Source organism: Phocoena phocoena, chromosome 3 (genome assembly GCF_963924675.1).
Source record: "Phocoena phocoena chromosome 3, mPhoPho1.1, whole genome shotgun sequence".
Taxonomy (NCBI): domain Eukaryota; kingdom Metazoa; phylum Chordata; class Mammalia; order Artiodactyla; family Phocoenidae; genus Phocoena; species Phocoena phocoena.
The window spans coordinates 96,199,998-96,223,012 of NC_089221.1; the positions used below are offsets into that span (position 1 = coordinate 96,199,998).

The following is a 23,015-nucleotide window of genomic DNA, read 5'->3' on the forward strand; positions in this document are numbered from 1 at the left end:
GTTTTTGTGCATTCCCTAAGAGACTGTAACCAAAATAATGCTACAAAAATAGGCGATCGTTTGTGGATATGGTATTATGACATGTCAACAATTTGGAACCTATAATTTTGTGTTGTTAATCCAGTATGAAAATTCATATTATAATCAGTGGAGCTTATGGTGTATTATTCTTATAATATACAAAGAAACAGATTTAAAAAGTTAACTTTAATATGCATCATATTGTTTCTCTATATCTACAAGTCTTTGTAATTCTAGAGGTTAGAGATCCTTCAAACTACTCTAACCTATTAACAATGATTGTACCCAGTTAGACACAGAAGAGACACTAAATCAATACAAGAGAGGATGAGAGAAGGAAGATAATCAGGGTCCAATTCACTAAAAAAGGGTTCTTGTATATGTAAGCGGTGTTGCACAGAGCTTTTGCCACACAGAGAGTCTGCATGGCTTACTGAACGATCCCTTTTTCAGAGTTAGGCAGTTCTGGTTCTGTGGGTCGCCCTATGAGTCTGTACTCAGCCACTGAACTTTTTATGGGAACATGCAAAGGACACAGCTAGACGCAGTGGGTGCATTTTGGACTTTGGGGTTGGCTTCCTAGTCTACATCCATGCTCATAAAAACAGCAATTTGCTTTTTTCTTTGATGGTTCAAATATAGCACCTAATCCCGTACCTGGCACATAGTAAGCACTAAACTGATGTCTGCAAATGAATGAGTTAAATCTCTTCTAGGTTTATTAGCTCCAAAATAAGCATCTCTTGCAGTAGTTTGTGAAAAGAAAGTCTCCTCTGTTTTTGTAAGTACTGTCTGGACCAGCCCTCATGTTGATGGTCAGTTAATCATCTAACCCCTTCACACCCGGGAGAGATTGAGCCTGAAATGGACAGGGTCATTAGTTGAAAGGAAAATTCCAACTCTTCTTTAGTTTCATCACAGAAACCACTGACCGAGCGAATGGGCATTGTTCTTTAAAGTGTTAACATGGAGGAATTAATAAGTTCCTTTCCTTTTATAAAGGCAGTAAGAGAAATCCATAAATTGAAGAGTGATTTTTGTTCATAAAGAGCATCCCATGGTTTAATTATTCTATCTATATGAGAAATTACCTGGGAGTTAAAATTGGCCGTAGTACTATTGATGAATGCTGGCTCAGTTAGATTCAAGACCTGAATTTCTCAATATCTGATAAAGATTATTCAATTATAGGAAATGATTGCAAAGTATGATACTGGAGAAGTGCAGATGCGAAGTGGGTTCTCTTTGTGAAGGGCAAGCTGAGCTAGATGACACTTGCCTCCTGAGAAGTGTTTCTTCCAGCTGTTGGTGTTTGACATTCTGGCTTGAATCATAGATGAGAGAATGGTAAAGGAGGATGAATTCAGTGGGCTCATCTACGCCGTGCTGCCTCACTTCACGACAGGAGAAACCGGGCATTGTTTTCCCTACCGGCACAGCCCCAGTTTATAAGATAGTCTCTAGGACTTTCAAAGAGGCTTTTTACTTACGCTAATTAGACACAGGAGTGAGAGTGTCCACAGAGCTATTAGATGTATTTGTAGCCATCTTGAACTATTTTTTGAATCCTGAATCCACCTTGCTTTCTTTTCTTCCCTCTTTTTTTCTTTTCTTTATTTTGTCCCCTTCCTCTATTACCTACCTCTACATTTAAAGACTGACCTAGAGCTGTTATTGTTACGTGTCTTAAACATAAGTTATAAAATGTGTATCAGTGAAGCTTGCAGTCCCCATCATAATGCAGAAGCTTAAATTTCCCATTACATATATGCTGTTCATTATCTTTAAAAGACACATGAATAGTTTACCTTAATAAACATTTGGGGACGCTTTGAGAAATTGAACTGGAACATTTCAACTACAGTTTAACTTTTCTTATAAAGAGTTCAGAATAGTCTGTTTATGGACTTAATGGCTTTGTTTAGTATAGTGTCTGTATATTTCAGACCAGGAACAATGGGGTAAATCCTGTTTGCACATCATTTCCACTGCGTCACTCTTCCTTGTATACATCTAAAGACATTTCACTGAAGATAGGTCTACATATTCATACTCTTTGTGTGATTAAATTTCGATGGCTATATTGGAAAGTTTTGCCTAATAAGAACTTAGTATCTGCAGTCTGTATAGATTTTCCTGCAGAGGGTATTGTTCTGAAAGTCAGCATTCTGGGGAATGATACTATCAGTGAAGGAGCTATGGCCTATGAGTTATAAGCACTATTCTTTTATCTTGGATGTACTTATGTCCAAAAGCAATTTCTTCTCCCTCAAGAACTCATTAAATGCATTCACCAAATTCCCTAAGGTTGGCATATTTCATGTTCTGTGGATTAAAAATGTAGGACTCATTCTCACATGTCAGTTGTCTCATATATGTAGAGTAATTTTTGAAGCATCATGAAATCTATGAATAATTTTAGTGAATTGGGGCCCTGAAGTAGCAAAGAATCTGGTCCATGATGTTTAGGAATGAAGATTATAAACTACCACAGGATGAATGGCTCGAAGAATAAAAAAATAACAACCCATAAACTGACCATATACTGTGTCGTAAGACATTTCATGATCTGGTAGAGGAGTTGAAATGTCTATAAAAAATAATGAGAATTTAAAAATTAATTTAAAAATAAACGTAAAATTCGAAAATACTCAAGAGGTTTAGTGAAACAGGATTTCTCAAATATATTTCCATTGCTATTAAATTACGAGTAATATCTTCCTTACCATTCAGTGCCACGAAGGAATCTGAAAGACAGAAGGGAGGAGTAAGTTACTTAACATTTAACACTGCTCAGTGTGACTTCCGTAATAAGTGGGAGTGAGCTGATACAGAGCTGTGCTAACATACGATCCCCAATACTAAGTAAGCGCTTTTTACTTTCTGCTTGTAATAGAAGATGCTTCATATTTGGTCCGATTCCATATCCTTATACTATCTCTTTCCCAAGTGAGCTTCCTCAAAGTCATGCCTTTGTTGCCAAGAGGCAGAGACAAAGCAAGTTAGTGGAAGGAATGGTAACTGCCATTATATGTAAGCCCTACTCCATACAGAGGGATGTGTATGTGGATAAAGTGAGTCACATCTGGACCACGCTTACAAAGCACATTTTCTTTACATTCTCTCTCACTTCATCCTCCCAACCATGCTGTGAGCAACTGTCCAGTATCACAATGTTCTGAACTCAGCAGGGGTTTTAGTTAGGAAATCAAAAACAAAAATAAAAATCACACATACAGGCAACATACATTTGTGTGTGTGTGTGTGTGCACTTGTGTGCCCCCGCTGTGTGTCTGGGTCAAGTCACTTGTTCACTCAGCCTGCTACTCAGCCTCTGACACTGGCTCTTTATGGTTTCCTCATTTTCCCTAAAACTCCTGTTAAAGAGTCATTGTGTACCAAATATCTAAATCCTTTGAATGCTTGTGTGTGACTCGATATGTCTGACAGAAGTAGGTCATGCTCCGGTGGGCGCCCAGGAGCAGAGAAGCCACTAGGAAAGGCATTACCTCCTGCCCGGAGCAGGCACCCTACGTGCCTCAGCAGGAGTGGGGATCCAGTTACCGAGCACACGAAAACACAGAGGCTTGACCAGTGAGACGGAAGAGTAAATCACTGGCCTGGGGCCTGAGGGTCTGCCCTGCACTCTGCCTGAGGACCCAGGCGTGGTGTAAGCCTGCTGCTGTAGTGGATGCTCTAGAGAGCCAGTAACACTTTCACATTTTTCATACATTTACCTATTCAATCCAAATTGACACCCCTATTTTTCTAGATGCCTATATCATCGAATCATAAAAATATGGAGAAAATTACTCACTAAAAACAGCTAATTAAGTTCACTCAGACATACATACCAACCGAAACCTGACTCCCTAAAAATGGGGCCATAAGGCACAAACATGATCAAGATCCACCAAATCAAACATCAAATTGTTTCATTACAGACACATAGCAGATCTTTTGGGCTCCGGACGCGCAGGCTCAGTGGCCATGGCTCACGGACCTAGCCGCTCCGCGGCATGTGGGATATTCCCGGACCGGGGCACGAAGCCGTGTCCCGTGAATCGGCAGGCGGACTCTCAACCACTGCACCACCAGGGAAGCCCCCTATGCTAATTTCTTAATTCAGATTTGGTGTGTGAAGACAAGAAGCTTTTTCCGGTATATATTTGCAAGCAAACAAACGAACAAACAATATATGACCAAGAATTTGGAGATGAGGCTCTGTGGCCCTATTTATTTGATTATGTCTGTTCCCTAGAACATGGCTCAAAGATTTAGAGTTATATCCATGATTTTCATTATCAAATCGAATATCAGAAGTCATATAGTTTCATTCCCTTAGGAGCTATTTTTGGTGCCATTCTGAATCCAGGCTTCTTGAAATTTATCACATACAACATTTAAAACATGGCAAACTAAATGTTTTCCAAGAGTATGGCATTATTCTCTAAATTAGCATTAATAAAGCATTTTCAGGAGAATATTGATATGAATCAGATCACTGGACCACTGGGCAGACCTTTGACCAGGATCCTTTATATAAAGTTCTAACTGAAACGTTGGCATGTAATAACTTTTGAAATGACCTCTGAGATTAGTATAGTAGGTCAGTTCTTATAAAAAGGTTATTTTGAGTCACCTTGTATGTAGTGGGTTCTTTCTGAAATTTTTTTCTACTGCAAATGGTAATAAACCTAAATCTAATTTAAAAAATAATTTTGTTAATCGATATGTTCACGAGAAATAAAATAGTCCCATTCAATTAAAAAGCTAGAGTACAGTGATCAGTCTTTTTATTACTTGGCTGAAAATTATGGCAATAACATACCTTTAAAAACAACAAAACTGGTTTTAAATGGAAGTGCTGATGTAACTTACTGCTCTGCTGTAGTAGACATCCTCTAGAGTGAGTTTGTTCCACAGCGTTATGATAACGAAATAGGTACCAGCCCTTATGGCAACAGCATTGGCAACAGAGGCTTCAAAACACACTGTTTTCTTTGATATTTAGAAGGTGATTTCTGTTATTTATACATGTTTTAGAGGCAGCTGCACTCAGTTTCACATGTGGGGTCATGTTTCTAGGCCAGTCTATAAAAGCATCTTTTTTATAGAATCAATACCCAAATGGATAAAAAGCTCTACTTACTGTGACAGTCTCCCAGGCCATCTGTATTGCCATGCTCTATGTCCTGTTCAAAAGTCAGTCTTCCAAAAAAAGGAGGGAAGGGAAGAAAGATAGACACAAATTCAATGATATGAGTCTATTGCAGGATGCATCTGAAGTTTCACTAAAGCAACTACCACAGTTTGATAAATTGAGTGACAGGTGCCAAAAAGGTAGGTAACAGCTCGGAAGTTTATCTCCAAAGCTTACAGAAATGAGTCCTTTGTGAATCTCCCAAGAGAAGCCATGTTTTAGACAGTTAATTCAGGTATTATTCAGGGAGTTAATTAGTTTGTGGATTACCTATATCACTCTTTGCCTCTGATGCCCTGAGCATTTCTTAAATATCTAAGTTTACATGTTAACACACGCTCCTTACGTAAGTGATACAGACGTCTCTAAATTAGAAAGAAGTATTTTCCTCTCTTTTGCCCCAACTCTTGCCTTCCTGGACCTTTACTTGTTTCTTTGCTTAGAAGTAGCTTTGTATAACAAAGTGTTCAAATGGTCAGCGGATGTGTGGGACCCTGAGAGGATGGACATGGCGGTGCATTTTGCTGAGACCACTGAAGTGTTTCGTTCACTCCTGCCCAGTCCTCAGGAGTATTGCCGTCATGCTCCTTTACAGGCTCACTCTTCTTATAAGGACACCTTTGGGCTGTATAAACTATTAACGCCATTAATAAGATCAATCCTAATAGTATCTATTTTGATTTTTAAATAAGCACACTGGAATACTCCAAAGGGGTCTTGTCCTTTTTTGGGGGAACTTTGCGCTTCTTACACCGTAACTGAAACTCCTGTTTTGTAACTGCCTTCAGAGTTTACTTATGAGCCATATAGGAAAACTTTTTGGAAAGTCACACCTTGATCTAATAATGCACCATGTTTGTTTTCCACTGTTTTTGTGTTGTATTAAAAATCAAATTCATCCTCAAAGGCTAAAGATTTCTAGTGGTAATGAAAGCCAGTATGCACCAGGCCCTGAAGGCCACTTTCCAAAGAGAGTTCCACATGTTTTGAACAATGAAATGTTCTCATGTTGACTTTAAAATGATTCTTAAAAATCAGTCTGCCTACTTTTGGTCACACCTTGACTAAAGAAAGGCGATGGGTCATTTCTCAGCTTCCCTCACTGTGCATTGTGATCCTTTCTCCTTCACTTCAAGGTTCCGGTGAAAAGATGCAAAGCTTTAACACTGTAGTAGGTCAATATTGCTACTCACAAAGTTGATCTAATATTAAATGGTGAGTCAACCCTTTGCATTAGTCAAATTTCCAGGTCAGACTTGATAGTTACCATTAGCCCTGTATATGGAAATACTTTCCCTCAAATTATGCAGGTGGTCATCAGATATGACCTCCTGTCTGTTGCCTAGCTATTCTCAAATGGGAGAGGAGGCTCAGAGTGATGTGAGGACCGTTCTTTTCGCCCTTTAGATCAGAGGAAGTTGAAGAAATGGCTAAGAAAGAACTGTGCTGCCATCTGGCACTTTCCTTGAATTGCCATAACCCGTCAAGGACATGCGTTGAATACTTTTCCAAATGTCGCTTTGGATTTCACATCCACTGAAGTAAAAGCATAAAACCTTTGAGCTAATACCATCCAGGCGTTTAAAGTCAGGGTAACAATTCTAAGCATCAAAATCACATGCATGGCAGACTAGCTTGATCTAGCTGATCTGCTGGAGAAATGCCAAGAATTGATTTTACTGCCTAATGAGTAATAGGGTCAGCTGTTCTTCAGTGCAGGGGAGAGGTTTATTGCATGTATACACTGTGCTTGCAGTACAAACACATCGCTTAACAAATGCTCGGCAGTTTCTTCTCGGCCCTGGATGGTCAATTAGAAGAGCCAGTTTTGCTGTGGCTGGACAAACCACATCACTAATCTAATTGGTACCCTCCTGCTCCCTTTCTCTGCTCTTCTCGCACTGTGATGATCCAGGCATGTACCATCTTGTCCCTCTCTCCAGGGGATACTTAGAAGTCCACTGTGTTGTTTCTCTCTGTTTTTAATTAGTCTGAGGATGGATGATTAATCAATTGGAAATCTGCCACGTGATGTTGGGTTGTTCTATGAAATGGGAAAAGGAGGGAGAACGGCCGGCAGTCGTATTGATGAGGTTTGCGCACAGAAGGCTGAGTGGCGGTGGTGTGTGTGAACGCAATTTATTGTACGTCTAGGCCGCTTTATACTCTCCCACACCTCGGGCTCCTTACCTACTGCCAGGTGACAGATGGGCACAGGCACCTCCTTCCTTTACCCACCCACAGTAGGGGTCTCTGGAAGCGATACAGGTTCTGTAGGAAGAGGATGACTGTGAGCTACCTAGGACTCTTTTCTAAGCACCGTGGACTTGCTAATGATCAATAGGGCAAATACATACTTTTTGCACTTCCCATGTCGTTCACACCGGCCAAGGGGAACCTTTATCACACAAGTGGAAAATGCAACATACAGAGAGCTGCTTGCTTTGTCCAGTTGCATGCCCATAATCCTCTTGTCTTCTACTCCATCATAGCTGCACCTAATTTTATAAGGCAGGCTAATATCATTCATAGTCTCTCTTGGGTCAGTTCTCTCTTTCCTGCCACCACCCTTACAGCCCACCTCCCAGCGCACAAGGTCAGATCTCTTAATCTGATCCAACCGAATGGGAAACAGAACCTTATGTGTGCACCCACACACACACACATACACATAAACACACAATGTATGTGTTTATATAAACACACACATTATTAGCAAGGAGAAAGTAATGCTTTTAACGTATGAAAAGGTTTTTACAAATAATACTACAAGTCACCTAAGTGCATAAAATCTAAGTCTGCCATGATTTCTCTGAATGGAAAAGATAATAAAGTAACAAATAGTTACTAGGAAAGAACCAAACATTCTACGCACTTTTCAGGGTTGTAGACGCTCATCTCCTCCAGGAAAAGGCTGTCATTTAGGAAACCACTGTTTCCTATCCTGGCCAAGAACTTCAAGATGATTCCTTTCTCTGATCCCAGGAAAACCACAGTGTGATTCTGATATGGCCCAGCAGCGGTGTCTACCGCAATTTTGGTCAGGCGGTATCTAAAATGACAGGATCACATTTTTTATCTCTTTGTTGGTCTTTCATTAAAGTGTCCCCTTTTCCACTTCAAACAATTGGGATAGAGCTTTCTAGTAATAACCTCAAGAAAAATATATGCATATAAATAATGCTCTCAAGCTGTTCTGCTCCTTTATTTCCATATGTAGAGCATTAGTATGGCTCCAAGGGGAGGAAAGAGGTATGTATGTGTGGAGGCCAAGTTACATAATAAATACGTAGCCACCACCATCTGAAACCACTCAGCAATTATCCCTTCCATGAACAACAAGGAAAGACTGATGTCTGCTGTGAAGAGGGGAAGAAATAATAAGTGAATTCATTTCATATTTCGCAATGCAAAGTACTAACCACTATGCGATCACAGCTAACATTTCACTGAACACTGAAAAGAAAAGCAGCGGCTACCATTTTTCCATACTCTTCCTCTGAGGTGCCAAGACTTGTCAACAAAATGTCAGACTGGAAAGCTTTCTGATTGTGTACAGAGGGGTAGAGAGTTCTGAAGGATGGGGAGGTAGAGTGCTAACGGCAATATTAATAAATAAATGGATATACAAGCCAAACAAGATCCACCTAAAGCCAAAGGTGAAGGGCATTAGTCCTATTGCCTGCCTAGATAAGCCCTATTGGGCATGCTCCTCTGAAATCCCATAGCCGTTCAACACTCCACTCTCCTTAAGCATCATGGCAGGAACCAGGAAACATGGACTCTTCTGCAAGTTACATACCATGGTTTCCATCTTATGGGCAAGAGCCATTATAGTATTGGGTTGGCCAAAATCTGCCTTCGGTTTTTAAGTAAAAATAAAAGACACATTTTTCATTTTCACTGAACAACATATTCACCCTTTTGTTCCACTACCTTCTGCCATTTTTCAGGCAACTTCATAATTCCATCTTCCCAAAACTTTTAACCTTTTTGAGCAAAGAACTGTTCCAGGTGCCTTTTACAGTCTTCCAGGGAATTGAAATTTTTCCATTAAGAGAATTTTGTAAAGACCCAAATAAATGGAAATCCAAAGGTGCAATGTCTGGTCAATACAGCGGATGAATCAGAACCCTGGGCAAACCATAACAGTTTTTGCCTGGTCATTGAAGAAACACGCGGTCTTGCATTACCTAATGCATCATATAATTCTGGACGCTTTTCATCAAGTGCTGCGTTCAGTTGATCTAATTGGGAGCAGTACTTGTTGAAACTGTTGGGTTTTCCGGAAGGAGCTCATAATAGAGGACTCCCTTCCAATCCCACCATATACGCAACATCACCTTCTTTGGATGAAGACCGGCCTTTGGTGTGGTTGGTGGTGGTTCATTTCGCTTGCCCCAGGATCTCTTCCATTCCACATTATTGTACAGTATCTACTTTTCATCACCCGTCACAATTTGTTTCAAAGATGGAGCGTTTTCATTACATTTAAGTGGAGAATCACATGCAGAAATATGGTCAAGGGTTTTTTTGCTTAATTTATGTGGAACCCAAACATCAAAGCGATGAACATAACCAAGCTGGTGCAAATGATTTTCAACGCTTGATCTGGATATTTTGAGTATGTTGGTTATCTCCTGCGTGGTATAATGTTGATTGTTCTCAATTAATGTCTCGATCTGATAGCTATCAACGTCAACTGGTCTACCTGACCGTGGAGCATCGTCCAGTGAGAAATCTCCAGCACGAAACTTCGCAAACCACTTTTTTTTTTTTTTTTTAATTTTAATTTTTTTTTGCGATACGCAGGCCTCTCACTGTTGTGGCCTCTCCCGTTGCGGAGCACAGGCTCCGGACGTGCAGGCTCAGCGGCCATGGCTCACGGGCCCAGCCGCTCCGCGGCATGTGGGATCTTCCCAGACCGGGTCACGAACCCGTGTCCCCTGCATCGGCAGGCGGACTCTCAACCACTGCGCCACCAGGGAAGCCCTGCAAACCACTTTTGACAGGTTCGATCAGTCACAGCACCTTCTCTATACACTGCACAAATCTTTTCTGGCATTTCGGTTGCGTTTTCACCTTTCTTGAAACAATACAGCATAATATGCCAAAAATGTTGCTTTTTTTCTTTCATCTTCAGTATTAAAATGGCTACACAAAAATTCACCGATTTTCATAAGTCTTTTTTAAAATGCACGCTGGTACGACAGCTGTCACATACAAACTAACAAAATTGCTTCGAATGAAGTTAAAGACAACTAAGTTCTACTAGAGCCATCTTATGGAAAAAACGGAATGAACCTTTTGGCCAACCCACTACTTTAATATCTTTCAATCAAGTCACTGTTTAAAAATGGTGGTAAAGTTAATTAACATTTTGTTTGATGACTGCCCAAACTGGATGGTACTTGGGAAAGCCTGTTGAACTGTTTGGCAATAAGCCCTAAATAAATATGAGAAGGAGGAGTATTTAATGCTGTCACAGATTTCTAATCAGCTATCTGTTCTCCGTTGGCCACCACTCCAGACAACAAATGCTAAAGTATGAACCCTTCATGCTGGTATACTTGTGCAAATGCTCCGTTACTCCATGCTCCGTATGATAGCTAACAATCTAGGGACAGTGCTCGGATGACGTCTGCAGCACGTTTTGCAACCATATCCAACCAAACAGGTATCTACATCCATTGACTGATTCTCTTCGCTGCTCCTCTACTCTTACACACATGGGATGAACAGGCTAACGCAGAAGGAGATATCTTTGTTTCTTCTAATTGCTGGCAAGTGTCCAACGAGCCTGAAACTATCTGAACTGTGTTCACTGGGAATGTGATCATGGGGCTTGGTGGCATCCACCCATGTGCCCGGGACTTCAGAGCTGAATCAATGCCCAGGATAAGAGAAGATGTTTGTGGCATTTCAAATTGTGATCCACTGATGATAGGTTCTGTAAGCATGGGAAGGAACAGGGGAAATCCAGTGAGGACGTGGTTCGCTTGACACCCACCTGACCATCGTCCTCAGGAACCATGGCTTGTTGAGGATGGAGGGCACGGCCTCATCCATGAGCGGGTGCGTTTTGATGAAATTCAGGGTATCGTCAGGAAATTCATTGGAGGTTGCATATTTTTCTAAGGAGGATGAGCCAGCGCAGCAACCTGGCCTAAAAAGAAACAAAGGGAGGGGGCTTATATCACGCTTTATGGCAAATTCTTTGAATGAACTGCTTCTCTGTGCATATTGCATGAGGGAGAATATACCGTAGGCTGAGAAGAGGAAGCTGAACAATGCATAATGCCACCAAAAAATATGCTTAGATTTCCTCAGGGCCACCTCCTCACTCCATAGAGAAGCCTGAGCCAGGACAGTTCAGCCTTGGCTGGGAACAGCTTGGCTTCCCCGCCAGAAGCACAAACCCACCCCATAAACAGTGATGGAGCTTGAAACAAGTGAGGGTTTGGTTTGCACGTCTCCGGGACTGCTCTGTCTCTCTTAAAACACTGCTAGAGGGCTTCCCTGGTGGCGCAGTGGTTGAGAGTCCACCTGCCGATGCAGGGGACATGGGTTCGTGCCCCAGTCCGGGAGGATCCCACATGCCGCAGAGCGGCTGGGCCCGTGAGCCATGGCCGCTGAGCCTGCGCGTCTGGAGACTGTGCTCCGCAACGGGAGAGGCCACAACAGTGAGAGGCCTGCGTACAGGAAAAACAAACAAACAAACAAAAAACTGCTAGAATTTCTGGAGGCATTTGCTCCACAAAAAGAGACAATTGGGCTGACATTTTCACAAATGTAGAAAACAAAGGCGTTCAGAAAGCTGCCAGCCTTACGTACCTGCTAGACTCAGTGTAACCATCTCTCATTACTAGGGGGTCAGAGAACATTTGGATTTTGTTTTTTATTGTTTTTGTTTGATTTGGGTAGGTACGCAAAGCCATTTACACTGAAATTCTTGCCTGAAAAGGCATTTTTAAAATTTCTGAACAATGACACTGAAAATTCATTTCTAAAAGAAATTATATGGTTTTAGGAGTCAAGGGCACATCTCAGCAAAGTCAGATCAGGGCAACACCGGCGCCAGTCTTGTCCAGACACCTGCTTTGCCCACTGGTGCAGGAGAGAAAAGTGGACCCTGACAACACTGGCAGGGTCTAGCCCCAGGCACACGCTTTCACGGCACTAACCCAGCCAGCCAGTGAAAGCGCCCAGATATCTGTAAGAGAGACAGGCCAGCACGTGGAAGGATGAAAGCAAACATGCTGCCACCAGTAGAAAGTCACTTGAAGTATGTGTCCTGGTGACAGCTGAGTGACACCATCTTTCGATACCCAGGGGAGCATATTACATAAGTACTCCCTGAAACCTGATCCCTTAAGCTTAACTCCCCTTCCTGCTTACCTGGAAGGTAGCTAAGAATCCTAGGCAATGACTTAGAGAATCTCTCTGAGGTTGCCAGGGTATGCTTTTTACACCTAGTCTGCTCTCCATAAATAACAGAATGCACATGCCATTTAATTCAGGGGATGAAAATGGATGAACTGTAGGGTTCTCCCGTGGGTACAGTGTTTCATATCATCTAAGTTAGTTCAGTTAAGTGAATTGGGCTGGGTATTTTGTGTGGGGGATTGGATGTCGGAGGAGAGAGTTGGAAACCAAAAAAGTTCAGAAGACACGGGGTTTCCTTCCACAAATTAAGTGGAGGAAGCCGAACACACAGGGATGTTTCTATATAGCTTAGATGTTGAATGCTGTGATGGGAGGTATGCAGTGTGTGCCACAGAAACAGGGCAGGCACAGGGCTGGGAGAGAGTTTCATCCTGTCCCAGTTAGGAGGAATGAGTTAACTGGTTTAGTGTGAGGATTTGATAGATATTCCACAGGACCAAAAGGTCTCTGTATTGTCTCTCGACAATAGGTTCCTCGTGAAAGCACTCCTGGGGCACATTTTGGGGAGGGGAGAATCAACAGTGCATCTGGACCCCAAGCAGACCAGAACCTGACAGACCAGAGACATCCTAATAATGGCCCATTGTACCTGCTGCCCTTGGCCCAGAGTCCGGGATCAGCTCTGATCCAGTCTAGTCACAAACTCCAGGGAACACCATTTATCTTTTACATTTTTCTTAAGGCTGAAAGACATGGGTCTCCGCAAAACTGAAGAGAAGCGGGGAGGGGCGGTGGAAATCATCTCCCCAGAGATGTGAACTTGCGCAACTCACTTTATACCTCTCTGGGCCTCAATTTCGTCAACTATAGACCATTGGGGCTGCTGGACCAGATGGTTCCTGTCATCCTAGGATTGCATTGGATAATCCACAGATAGGGAGTCTAAGCAAAAGACTAGAGAGTCACTGTTTTGAATACAACTATAGGTAATTTGGGGTTTCGGTTAAGGGAATGAAGGCAAACGGCCTCACCAGCCTTTCTATCGTGTTGGCATTTGTATCTGCGTGGTCAGCATGGAAGGCACTAGTTTGCAGTTTATAAGATGCTTATTATCAGGGGAGCAAATGGCACCATTTCTAGAAATTCAAGAAAGCCGTATAAATATTTGCACATACCTAGGCTTAGGTACTCGTTCATCAGGAACTGGTGTCCATGTGGAATCTGGAGACTTCTGTTCTTTGAATCTCCCAGTAAAAACAATGGCGACATCATGCATGTCATAGGCACACACTGCAGACCCAGGGATGCTGCAGTAGGACATTTCACACCAAGTGTTATTCATGCAACAGTCACGCATGCAGTTTGGAAAATATACTCCAAAGTAACTTTCCTAGTACGGGCAGTTGAAATTTAATGTTCGCATCGTGAACACTAGAAATGTAAGGGATCCTAGCTCATAAGGAGAATGTTTCTGTGACTCAAATTTGCATCAGTGGCCTTAAAGAAAGGGCTAGTTACAGCAGAATCATAGAGGAAAATCTCTTTATGTCTTGTGTCTGGCACTGCTTTTGTTTATAAAGGAGGAATGGGTGAGCTGGTGATTTATAAGTTTCATGAATTCCCTGAAATTATCAGTCTTTAAACCAAAGATAAAACGTTTGGACAACATTCTGCATCTCTAATACTGGTGAAAATTTGAAGTAAAAGTGCCCCTACTGTTCACATATTCCTTCTTTGAATTTAGTTTCTCAAGCCAAGGACTTCAGGAGTGAGGATGTATGTGTGAGGAACCCAACCATATTTTATGTTAGTCACTGAACATTGCAAAGTTTACTTCCTGTTTATTTGCATAAGACTAAACAATTTAAATCTCTAAAGCACCAACACTTTGCAAATAAAATGCTCTATTACGTGCTAAATAATAATAATGACAGTAATCTCTACCTATAATTACATTCTTGCCTGACACTCCTAGAAGGATTTTGGGATTTTTCTTTTTTGCATCAGTGGTGAACAGGCATGAATTATTCATTCATCTAGGTACACTGCTTAAACCCATGTTTGTTTTTGGCTGCGGTCGTTCCTTGATTTTGATCAAATAAATTTCAGCCACTGGCTGGCCAACAGTTTTAATCAGGCTTTGAGGTAGTGGGTCACTGCACACAGAGGCATCCAGGGCAAGACACAAGCACTTTGCAGCATAAACATCATCCAGGGAGAAAGAATGATTTAGTCCTGATTTTGCAGATGTTGAAAGGATACGGAAATCGCTTCATATGTGATTAGGAGAATTTTATGCCATCTTTAATTTCATAACACAGTTATAAAGTATTACTAATAAAGCAAGAAATAGGGAGAGGATTAGAAAGCTTATTTAAAACAAGGTGGCAGGATGAATTTTAAAGTATGTAGCGTGTGTGTGTGTGTGTGTGTGTGTGTATTCACAGTATTGAGTCTGTAATAAGACAATGATCCCCATTTGTTTTGAAATTTCAGAACCCCCAGCATTATTTAATTTTGTAAGACTCTCTCCACATCTCGCTTTCCTAAAAGTAAGAGGTGTACCTATTTACCTTAAATATTAAGAAAAATAGGATAAATACTGAAGTATTTTATGAGGCACTTCCTAACAGCTAAAGATACCCTAGGGTTTTATAATCTTCCTAAGGTTATACTCATTTGTAAATCCTTTCTTTTTCCTTCCCTGCTTTATTCCCTCCCTTTCTTCCCATCTTCTGTTCATTCAGCCTATATTTATGGAATCCCTAATCTCAAGCAGTGAATGTCAGTAAGTAAGGGCATCCTGCTCTCAGCTGCCTCACAGTTCAGTGTGTAAGAAAACAACAGCAAAAACAACAACGGTGATAATAATAACAACAATAACAAATATTCCAACACAATCTGGTAAAAAGAGGTATGTGCAGGGTTCCACGGGAGGCAGCTGGAGCCGCGGCTTGGAGCATTCCCGGGGGTTCAGTGGGCAGACAGACACGGGTTGGGTGGGCAGACCTGGCAGAGAGCAGGGCATGAGCAAACTCGGGTAAGCCCTGTGCGCTGGAGGAGGAGCCCGTGCCTGATCAGGAGGGAGCCTACATGCTACGCCAAGGAAGCTGGGCTTTATCCCCAGGGCAGAGAGGAGCACCTAAAGGGTTTGAAACAACCTGACATGATGAAGTGTGCGTGGGTGGAGGAGCCCGTGGAGAGGGATGAAACCAGGGGGAGTAAAACAAGAGAGGGGCTATAATTTATATATGAAAACTGGTATGCATATCTTTGCCATTTTCTGATTTTACTAAACAGATACGGTTTCTGGGACTGCATTAGCACGCACTAATTGAATGTTTCCTAGGGCCCTTTTAAGAAAATTCTTTAGATGGGAGTATACATAATACGCAGGAATCTACTACTCTATTGTAATCATGAAGTGATTACACAAAAACTAGAAATGTGCTCTGAAACTCCACTGGCACCTACATTCTGTGTTCCAAAATAGTATTCTTTTTCAACACTACTAGATACATCGGTTCCAGCAGTCAAGGCCTGAATGTTTTAATCTTTTCTATCCTCAAGTCTAAAAATTCCTTCAGATGGTTGCAGCTTATTTAAACCGAACTCAATACCTCTTGCTGCAGTATGTTTTCATATCTCTTCAGTGGGAACTCTTGACTCTTGCCCTCCATATAATTGGGGAACATTATTTCATCTTTCAGCTAGCTCTGTTCTGGGCTCTACCCAATTCTTAAGCATTTCTTCCTAGCGGCTATCCTGTCATCTAGCCACTCATCAAGTTCTTCAGAGTTTTTGTAAAAAGTATAATCCAAAACAAAACAGTGCATTCCTTATGGAAGATTATATGGAACACACAGAATTCTACACGGAAGTGAAAATATAGTACATGTATTTCAATTTCATGACCATGGCCAGAGTTAGGATCATTTCCACACAACGGTGCTAGTACTCTAAGGTTTGGGAGAGCCAAGTACCAGGGAACACAGTGTCCCTGTTCCTTCTGTTCTTTAGTCTCTACACATTTCACTGTTCCAGGGACGGTTATTAGTGTGCCATTTAATAGCTCAGTGTCTTAGCTTAAGTAAATACAAAAATAGGGGTGAACAGGCTGAGACGGTATTTCTCCGTGCAACGTTTGATGACTTGTAAGTCGTCAGTAGAACCCTCCAGAGTCAGACAGTAGTGCTGTGGTTGGGATCCTGGTTCCTCTGACAGGATAATAACCAGGGTCCCTTAGGTGGGATGCAAGATGGACTCATCTAATTCCTAAATGTCACTCTGTAGCATTTTAATAAGTTTCCAGTGTTTTTACTTCAAAAATTACTGATCTAGTCATAGAAATATTAAAAGTCAAATAAAATGTTAGATGACCTAGAAGGGAAAGGAGGAACATTCTTGAGTTCCAAAACTGCTGCTTCCACCCATTGGCTACCTGGACCAGATAGTATAATTGAACTCAGTTTCCTCAAGTGTAAAAAGAAGGCAGCAGTATTCACTTTTCAAGATTACGGGAGGGATTGAGGAATAGCACATGAATAGTGTTTATACCCCAGGCATATGAAAAGACTATATTGTTACAATTTATCTAATTACTTTCTCCGGAATCCTACTCTAACAGTGCTTATAAGTGACTGTTAATTTGTTGATGAAAACTGAATGTTAAGTGCTTCTTAGCTACAAAGAATGAATGGCAATTTTTCCATCAGTTGCAAATCTTGTGTGTTAGACAACAACCCCTTGGGAAAAGGAAGCCAGGAAGGACCGATTAGGTCCACACAGCCAGGGCATGGTTACCTGTTATAAGGTGTGGAAAAGGTTGCCAGGACAACATCACGGCCATTAATACGAATCACGTCTGTAACGGCCTGGAGGATGTTGAAATAAAAATGAGAGTCCCCTGGAACTGAGCAGTTCAGGCGAGCTTTAAGGAAAGATGTCCACTGTTTCTCCAGGACTCTTTGTGACCCTCCCATGTCATTCTTACAAACCTGAGCCACTCTTGGGAAAACTACCTGCAGAGGAAAAACATGGAGAAAATGGAATGCACTTACTTTTCGTGGAGATCTTAGTAGAATTTGCCTTTCTTAGAAAACAGAAACAGAACAACAAGGTGCTTAACTTAATCCTGTGTTTCTAAAATCAGTAGCAAGAAAAAAAGAAGGGAAAAACTCAGCATTGGAACAGCATGTTTTGAAAGATAAGGCTGTAGCATTTAATACAGAGCCATAAATCCTTCAGGGGATCAGCTCCCAGCCACATAAACTCATTTCCATACAGACTGCTTAGCTTTTTATTTCCTCAAACAAAAGCACACTTGTATGCACCATCTCGGCCATGCTCACTAGCTGCCTCTGGGCTCTGCATCTCATGCTCTGAATTCCTCTAACTGTGCAAGCCACCCCGGCATTGAATTGTGCCCTCTAACTTAGTGATCTTGATCTACTCTCTGATAAAAATAACTGAAATAGACATCCCCTAAGTGTTCTGTTGCTTTTTGTAATACAGTCAAGACCCCTGGTTTTCTTAAAAGATATTGAACATTTACACTCTCTCTCTGGAGCGACTCAATTTAAAACAAAAAAACCCCTGATGAGTGGACCCGGAAACCACATCTTAAGGTACTTGAAACTCAGTATGAAATCAACCCAACATCTATCTATTAAATTTTCAATATAAACATTTAAGAGGTTTCCCTGTAATCTGTCACTACTCAGAAAAAGCATACAGGGGTTTGAGGAAGCGAAATGTTTCACTTCCACCCGTCTTTGGCTGGATCTTCTCAAAACGACGACCTTGTCATTAGATTTACGGTTCTTATTTCAAAGTCATTGATAACCACACTGGCCCCAAATTGAGACATCCTCCCCTCTTACCTTTCCCATGGTGTTGTACTCCACCGCTATTTCCCTAAAGAAGAAGTAGATGTAGTCTCCATAATCTACCGCTTGGACAAAATACGGTTCTGTGGACAAATGGGCACTTTAATTGGGGACATGTCACACAGAGTTAAAAGAACTGCAATCAGCTGCAACCAAAGACATGTTATTAATGAAAAGTGTAGGGCCATTAGACATTTGGTTAACACTAACCATTTCTAGTGACTTCACACATGCAAGTGCTGGTGATTTCAGAAAGCATTTAAGCCTACAGATTTTTATCTTTCAGAAGCAGTTGCAATGAACAGTGAAGAATAAATGAGTTTTGCATACCTATGTCATTTTATTTTCCACAATACAACGCTCAAATTACAGAATGGATTTTGTACACATCCCTTTGTCACCCTCGACTCATACAGTGTTGTGAACAGCTTTTTTCCTGTTCCCCACCACCTCCAATCCCCTGTTCCCTCCCATGAATGAAGTGTTTAGTTGTTTTCACGTGGGACTCTGAAATGAGAGCTTGAAGCAGGAAAGATACATGTCACGTGTTCTATTATAGTGGCATTGGTAGTTTTGATAACACTCCAGAAACTCATGGGAAGTGAAAAGGGGAGGTAAATCAATCAACTGGGGGCAGAAGGTGCAACTTCCACCTTCCCGTCCGTGAGAAGCCCTATCACTAAAATGCAACTACAGTCTGGTCCATCCAGGCTCTGAATCTCCCTCAGGATATGTATCTCCCCCACCTCCCCTCCTTTTCTTCTTTTGTTTGTTCACCTTTCAACCATTTTGAATCATGCTTGACGGTCCGTAGGGTTGGGCTGTCTCCGAGACTCCGGTAGATGACTGCATCAATGGCCAGGAAGTCAGTCACTGTAGCAGAGTACAGTTTTCCGTCTTCAAAGAGAAAGAGAAGAGGTGGTCGGAGTTGCAGCAAGACAGTGGGCATGCGGGAATAATAGAGGCCTCCCCCGCCCCGGCTTTCCTGTATCAGGTAGATAAGGTAGGGCACTTGGCCCACATTCCTAACCATTTTCAATTGGGATCCTGAGAGATGAAACATTTTTCATTTTCTAAACTGCATGGCAATTTCTAAGCAGCAGCTCAGGGAACAGGGTAAATGAAACATGTTGTTTGCTTCACTCGATTAGATGTACCTTGACCGAAACCTCAAGGCCAAGGCCTCTTGGACGCTGCCACTGCCACCACACCCTGGTAAACTGGATTAGGGAGGAGCCCAGGGAAAGATAGAGGCTGATTTTAATCACCAGAAGATTTAAGTGCAAGCAGAAGTAACAGCGTCCTCGGCCTGAGCAGGTGAGGGAAGTTGAAGAAAGGGGATTCGTGAGCAAAAAAGAGCTGACTAAAATTGCTACGTGTATCCTGCGCGTCTCTGCCCCTCTTTACCTCAGTCATGAGAGCCACTAAGCCCTGCCGATCTCGCTTTCCATTTAAGAAATATTTGCTTCATTATTTCCAAAGTCACAAACTGAGAACATTCTGATATATAAGAAGCCAAAGTAAAGTGGGGCGGGGAAGGGATGGTGCTGAGTTCAGATTGGTCTTTCTTTAAGAATTCATGCTCTTTGGGACTTATGCTTGAGGATACATTCAAGGCAAAAGAGAGCGAAGATGACTGAAGGTGAATCCTTGAAATTATGCGTTCTTTTCGCGGATTAGCAAGCACTGTTTACACAAATAATCAAATGGGCTGTTCTGGAATAGCAAAATCTATGTAGATGAAATGGAAACACTAATTATATTTAATACAAAAAATTACTTCCTTGGCTCATTTTTAATGGATTACATATCTTCATTAATTGTGGCTTCGAAAGCATCTTCAAAAGTGGTTTATATACAATACAGTATTCTTTTAAGCCCTTCCACTGTGGAATAAGCATATGGTTTTTCTTAAAAAAAATCTTATCCAGACATACCCAAGCAAAGTTCTTGATGTCTACTTTTGGTCTTAACTGACATTTGCTTAGTTTCAGGATAGAGCTGTCTTCACATCTACACTCTTGGCATTCATATATCAGTAAGCGTTGACTGTTTGGGTTAGATTTTAACTGCAGACATACACCTTTCTATTGATAAACATATGTCTACAAAAATCACAACTTGTCCTATAGAATCCTAGCCCCAGGTCATTCAGATACACCGGAAGAGTGGAGGGCAGTGGGAGCACTGTGTGTGCGTGTGTGGTTATCGCTGTTGAACACTCCCCCGTACACTGGGTATCTCACCAGAACTTTTACTTGTAACATCAAGTACTATTTTGGCACTCTTCGTAATATGGCAACCGTTGAGGTGCAACAAATATCTTCTGTTTATAAGGGCTGAGCTCTTATGAGATTTCAGACATTTCAGTGAACACTGATTCAAGTATACGTGTTGGAGGGGGCAGAGGGGCAGTCACAGTATGGTCTCACATGGCTTGCTTCTTGAAGCTTGGTGGCCTTAGTAAACACTCTGCCCATTCTCCTCTTTCTACCTCAAGCTACTTCTTTTTAGTTAATGCTTAAACCTGTGTTCTCCACTGCAGCCCACATCCTCCACGGTACTGACGAATGCAGGTGCCAAGCGTCAGAAAAGTGTTGCTGCACAAGTTATGGAATATGCTCAAACACCCTAACCACTGGCCTTGCCCCTGACCATGCTTACAAACAGGTTTACAAGACTTTGTGTTTCTCACAATGCTGCTTCCCGACAATGCTGTGCTCTACCTTTGGAGGAGAACCTGAGAAACGTTTCCTTCTGAACCTGGCAAAAACCACTTCTTCAATCTTTGACCACACATTCAGGCCCACAAACGGATGACACTGAGGATGAAGTTCAAGGAGCTAATCCTTTTTCATAATCGAAGCCCTAAAGTCTCTTATCTGGCTAGGATGTGCCGGTTTTTAGCTGCTGTGATGGAAATTACAGCTAACTGCTTTATTACATGCCATAACAATCACTATTATACCAACACTTCTCCCTGTACCCACCTCCACGTGCACAGCTGGCCGTGAATTCCTAAATAAATTTCTAATTAAAACACACACACATGCGCACACAGAAATCCCAATCTGAAAGTCATGGCTTCCTTGCTGTTGTTTTATATCCTTTGCAATGGAAGGAAGGAGTAGGGATGGGGCGTATGGGTCAAGCTCCGCTAATCAGTATCGTCCCCTTGGCCACTGCAATTTTTCTAGCGGAGATAGGCATGCAACCTAATCAGGTCAATGATATTTGAGAAGATCTTTGCTGCTAACTTATGAGTACGTGGTCTCACTGCTCTGATAGAGCTTCCAAAAGCTTCCTTTTGTCCCTTTCCTTCTCCCTTCTATATGTAGACAAGAGGACATGTAGCCCTAATTGAGCCCCGGCAGCCATCCTATGACTCTGAGAACAGCCAGTCTCTCTCAGAGAAAGAAAGGAAGCAGAGCAGAGAAATGAAAAGGACCTGTGTCCTGGATGAGATTGTTGAGTTGTTGAATCAAACCAACCCCAAAGTCTACCCTACCTTAAATACTCAATCCACGTTGGTGGTTCAAGGTGGGATATTCTAGTATCTCAGCCCAAGCGTGCCCTAACCAGTATGTCGCACGTTCAGTACAAAGTTGTTATTCTTTCTGAAGGCACAAAAGCACGGGTAGGCGTGGCAAAGACTTCTCTTAAGAAGCGAAAGTACAGTTTCCATATGAATTTCAAATGGAAAAGGCGTTGTTAATTACACTGTGCACTAGAGAATCCAAGTACAACCGTGACTCTGCAAATCCTCCAGAGGAGATGTGCGGCCACAGGCTCAGCACGCAAAAGCAAATGCAATGAGAAGAAATCAGGTCATTTACCTGCAAACAGTGCAATGTTGGCATGTTTGGCATCATAAGGGCATCTGGCCATTCCACTAAATTCATCCCCAAAAGGTTCCAAAGTATCCATCTAAATGAAATAATGGGACTTAATTAAGAACAACAGAAACCAACAGTAGTAATAGCAACTAATATTTACAAAGCTCTCAATTTGCTCAGTAATTCATATGCATGGCGCAAATAATCCTCGAATACCCTCTGAGGTAAGTCTTTCGGTTTCAGATGACGAAGCTGAGGTTTAGAGAGATTAAGTCACTTGACTAAGATTCTACGGCTAGGAGAGTCAGAAATTCAGTCATGTCTGCTTGACGCTGAACCACTACAATAAAGAGCTTCCTTTATTCCAATAAAGAGTATCATTCTGAAATGCTCAAGAAGTAGCATCTTCCTCCTTGGAAAAGGAATTTCTGAGGCAGACACCAGGAAAACTTAATTCCCCTCCTTCCTCTACTCTGCATGAATTATCTGTTGAGTCATGAACTCTATAGAGAATGACTTCAGTTTTGGTTTTGTTGTGCCCGAGGAGTCCTGCCTTTGTGGGTTAAATCCTAGAAGACGACGTTGGAATTCTTTCTCGGGTTACCTGATGAGAATAGTATGGTGTCAGCAAAGGAACAAAAACATGGATGCAAGCAGAGCTCAGGTAGCCTTTGTACCTAC

The 23,015-nt window shown here is 41.8% G+C and overlaps 1 protein-coding gene across 3 annotated transcripts in view; it reads right to left on the reverse strand.

Moving 5' to 3' along the window:
• Nucleotides 1-23,015, reverse strand: part of SEMA6A (semaphorin 6A) — a 61,302-nt gene that overhangs the window by 24,246 nt on the left and 14,041 nt on the right. For 2 of the 3 annotated variants that reach the window (XM_065873220.1, XM_065873221.1), the window contains exons 6-16: nucleotides 22,335-22,425; nucleotides 19,276-19,395; nucleotides 18,493-18,581; nucleotides 17,414-17,631; nucleotides 13,786-13,917; nucleotides 11,235-11,390; nucleotides 8,100-8,276; nucleotides 7,582-7,722; nucleotides 7,415-7,495; nucleotides 5,174-5,232; nucleotides 2,748-2,768 (exon numbers count right to left, since the gene is read on the reverse strand). In XM_065873220.1, the coding sequence (XP_065729292.1) occupies nucleotides 2,748-2,768; nucleotides 5,174-5,232; nucleotides 7,415-7,495; nucleotides 7,582-7,722; nucleotides 8,100-8,276; nucleotides 11,235-11,390; nucleotides 13,786-13,917; nucleotides 17,414-17,631; nucleotides 18,493-18,581; nucleotides 19,276-19,395; nucleotides 22,335-22,425 (1,285 nt within the window). Of the gene's footprint in view, nucleotides 1-2,560; nucleotides 2,612-2,747; nucleotides 2,769-5,173; nucleotides 5,233-7,414; nucleotides 7,496-7,581; nucleotides 7,723-8,099; nucleotides 8,277-11,234; nucleotides 11,391-13,785; nucleotides 13,918-17,413; nucleotides 17,632-18,492; nucleotides 18,582-19,275; nucleotides 19,396-22,334; nucleotides 22,426-23,015 lie in introns of all 3 variants that reach the window. The other variant, XM_065873219.1, reaches the window with a different exon arrangement.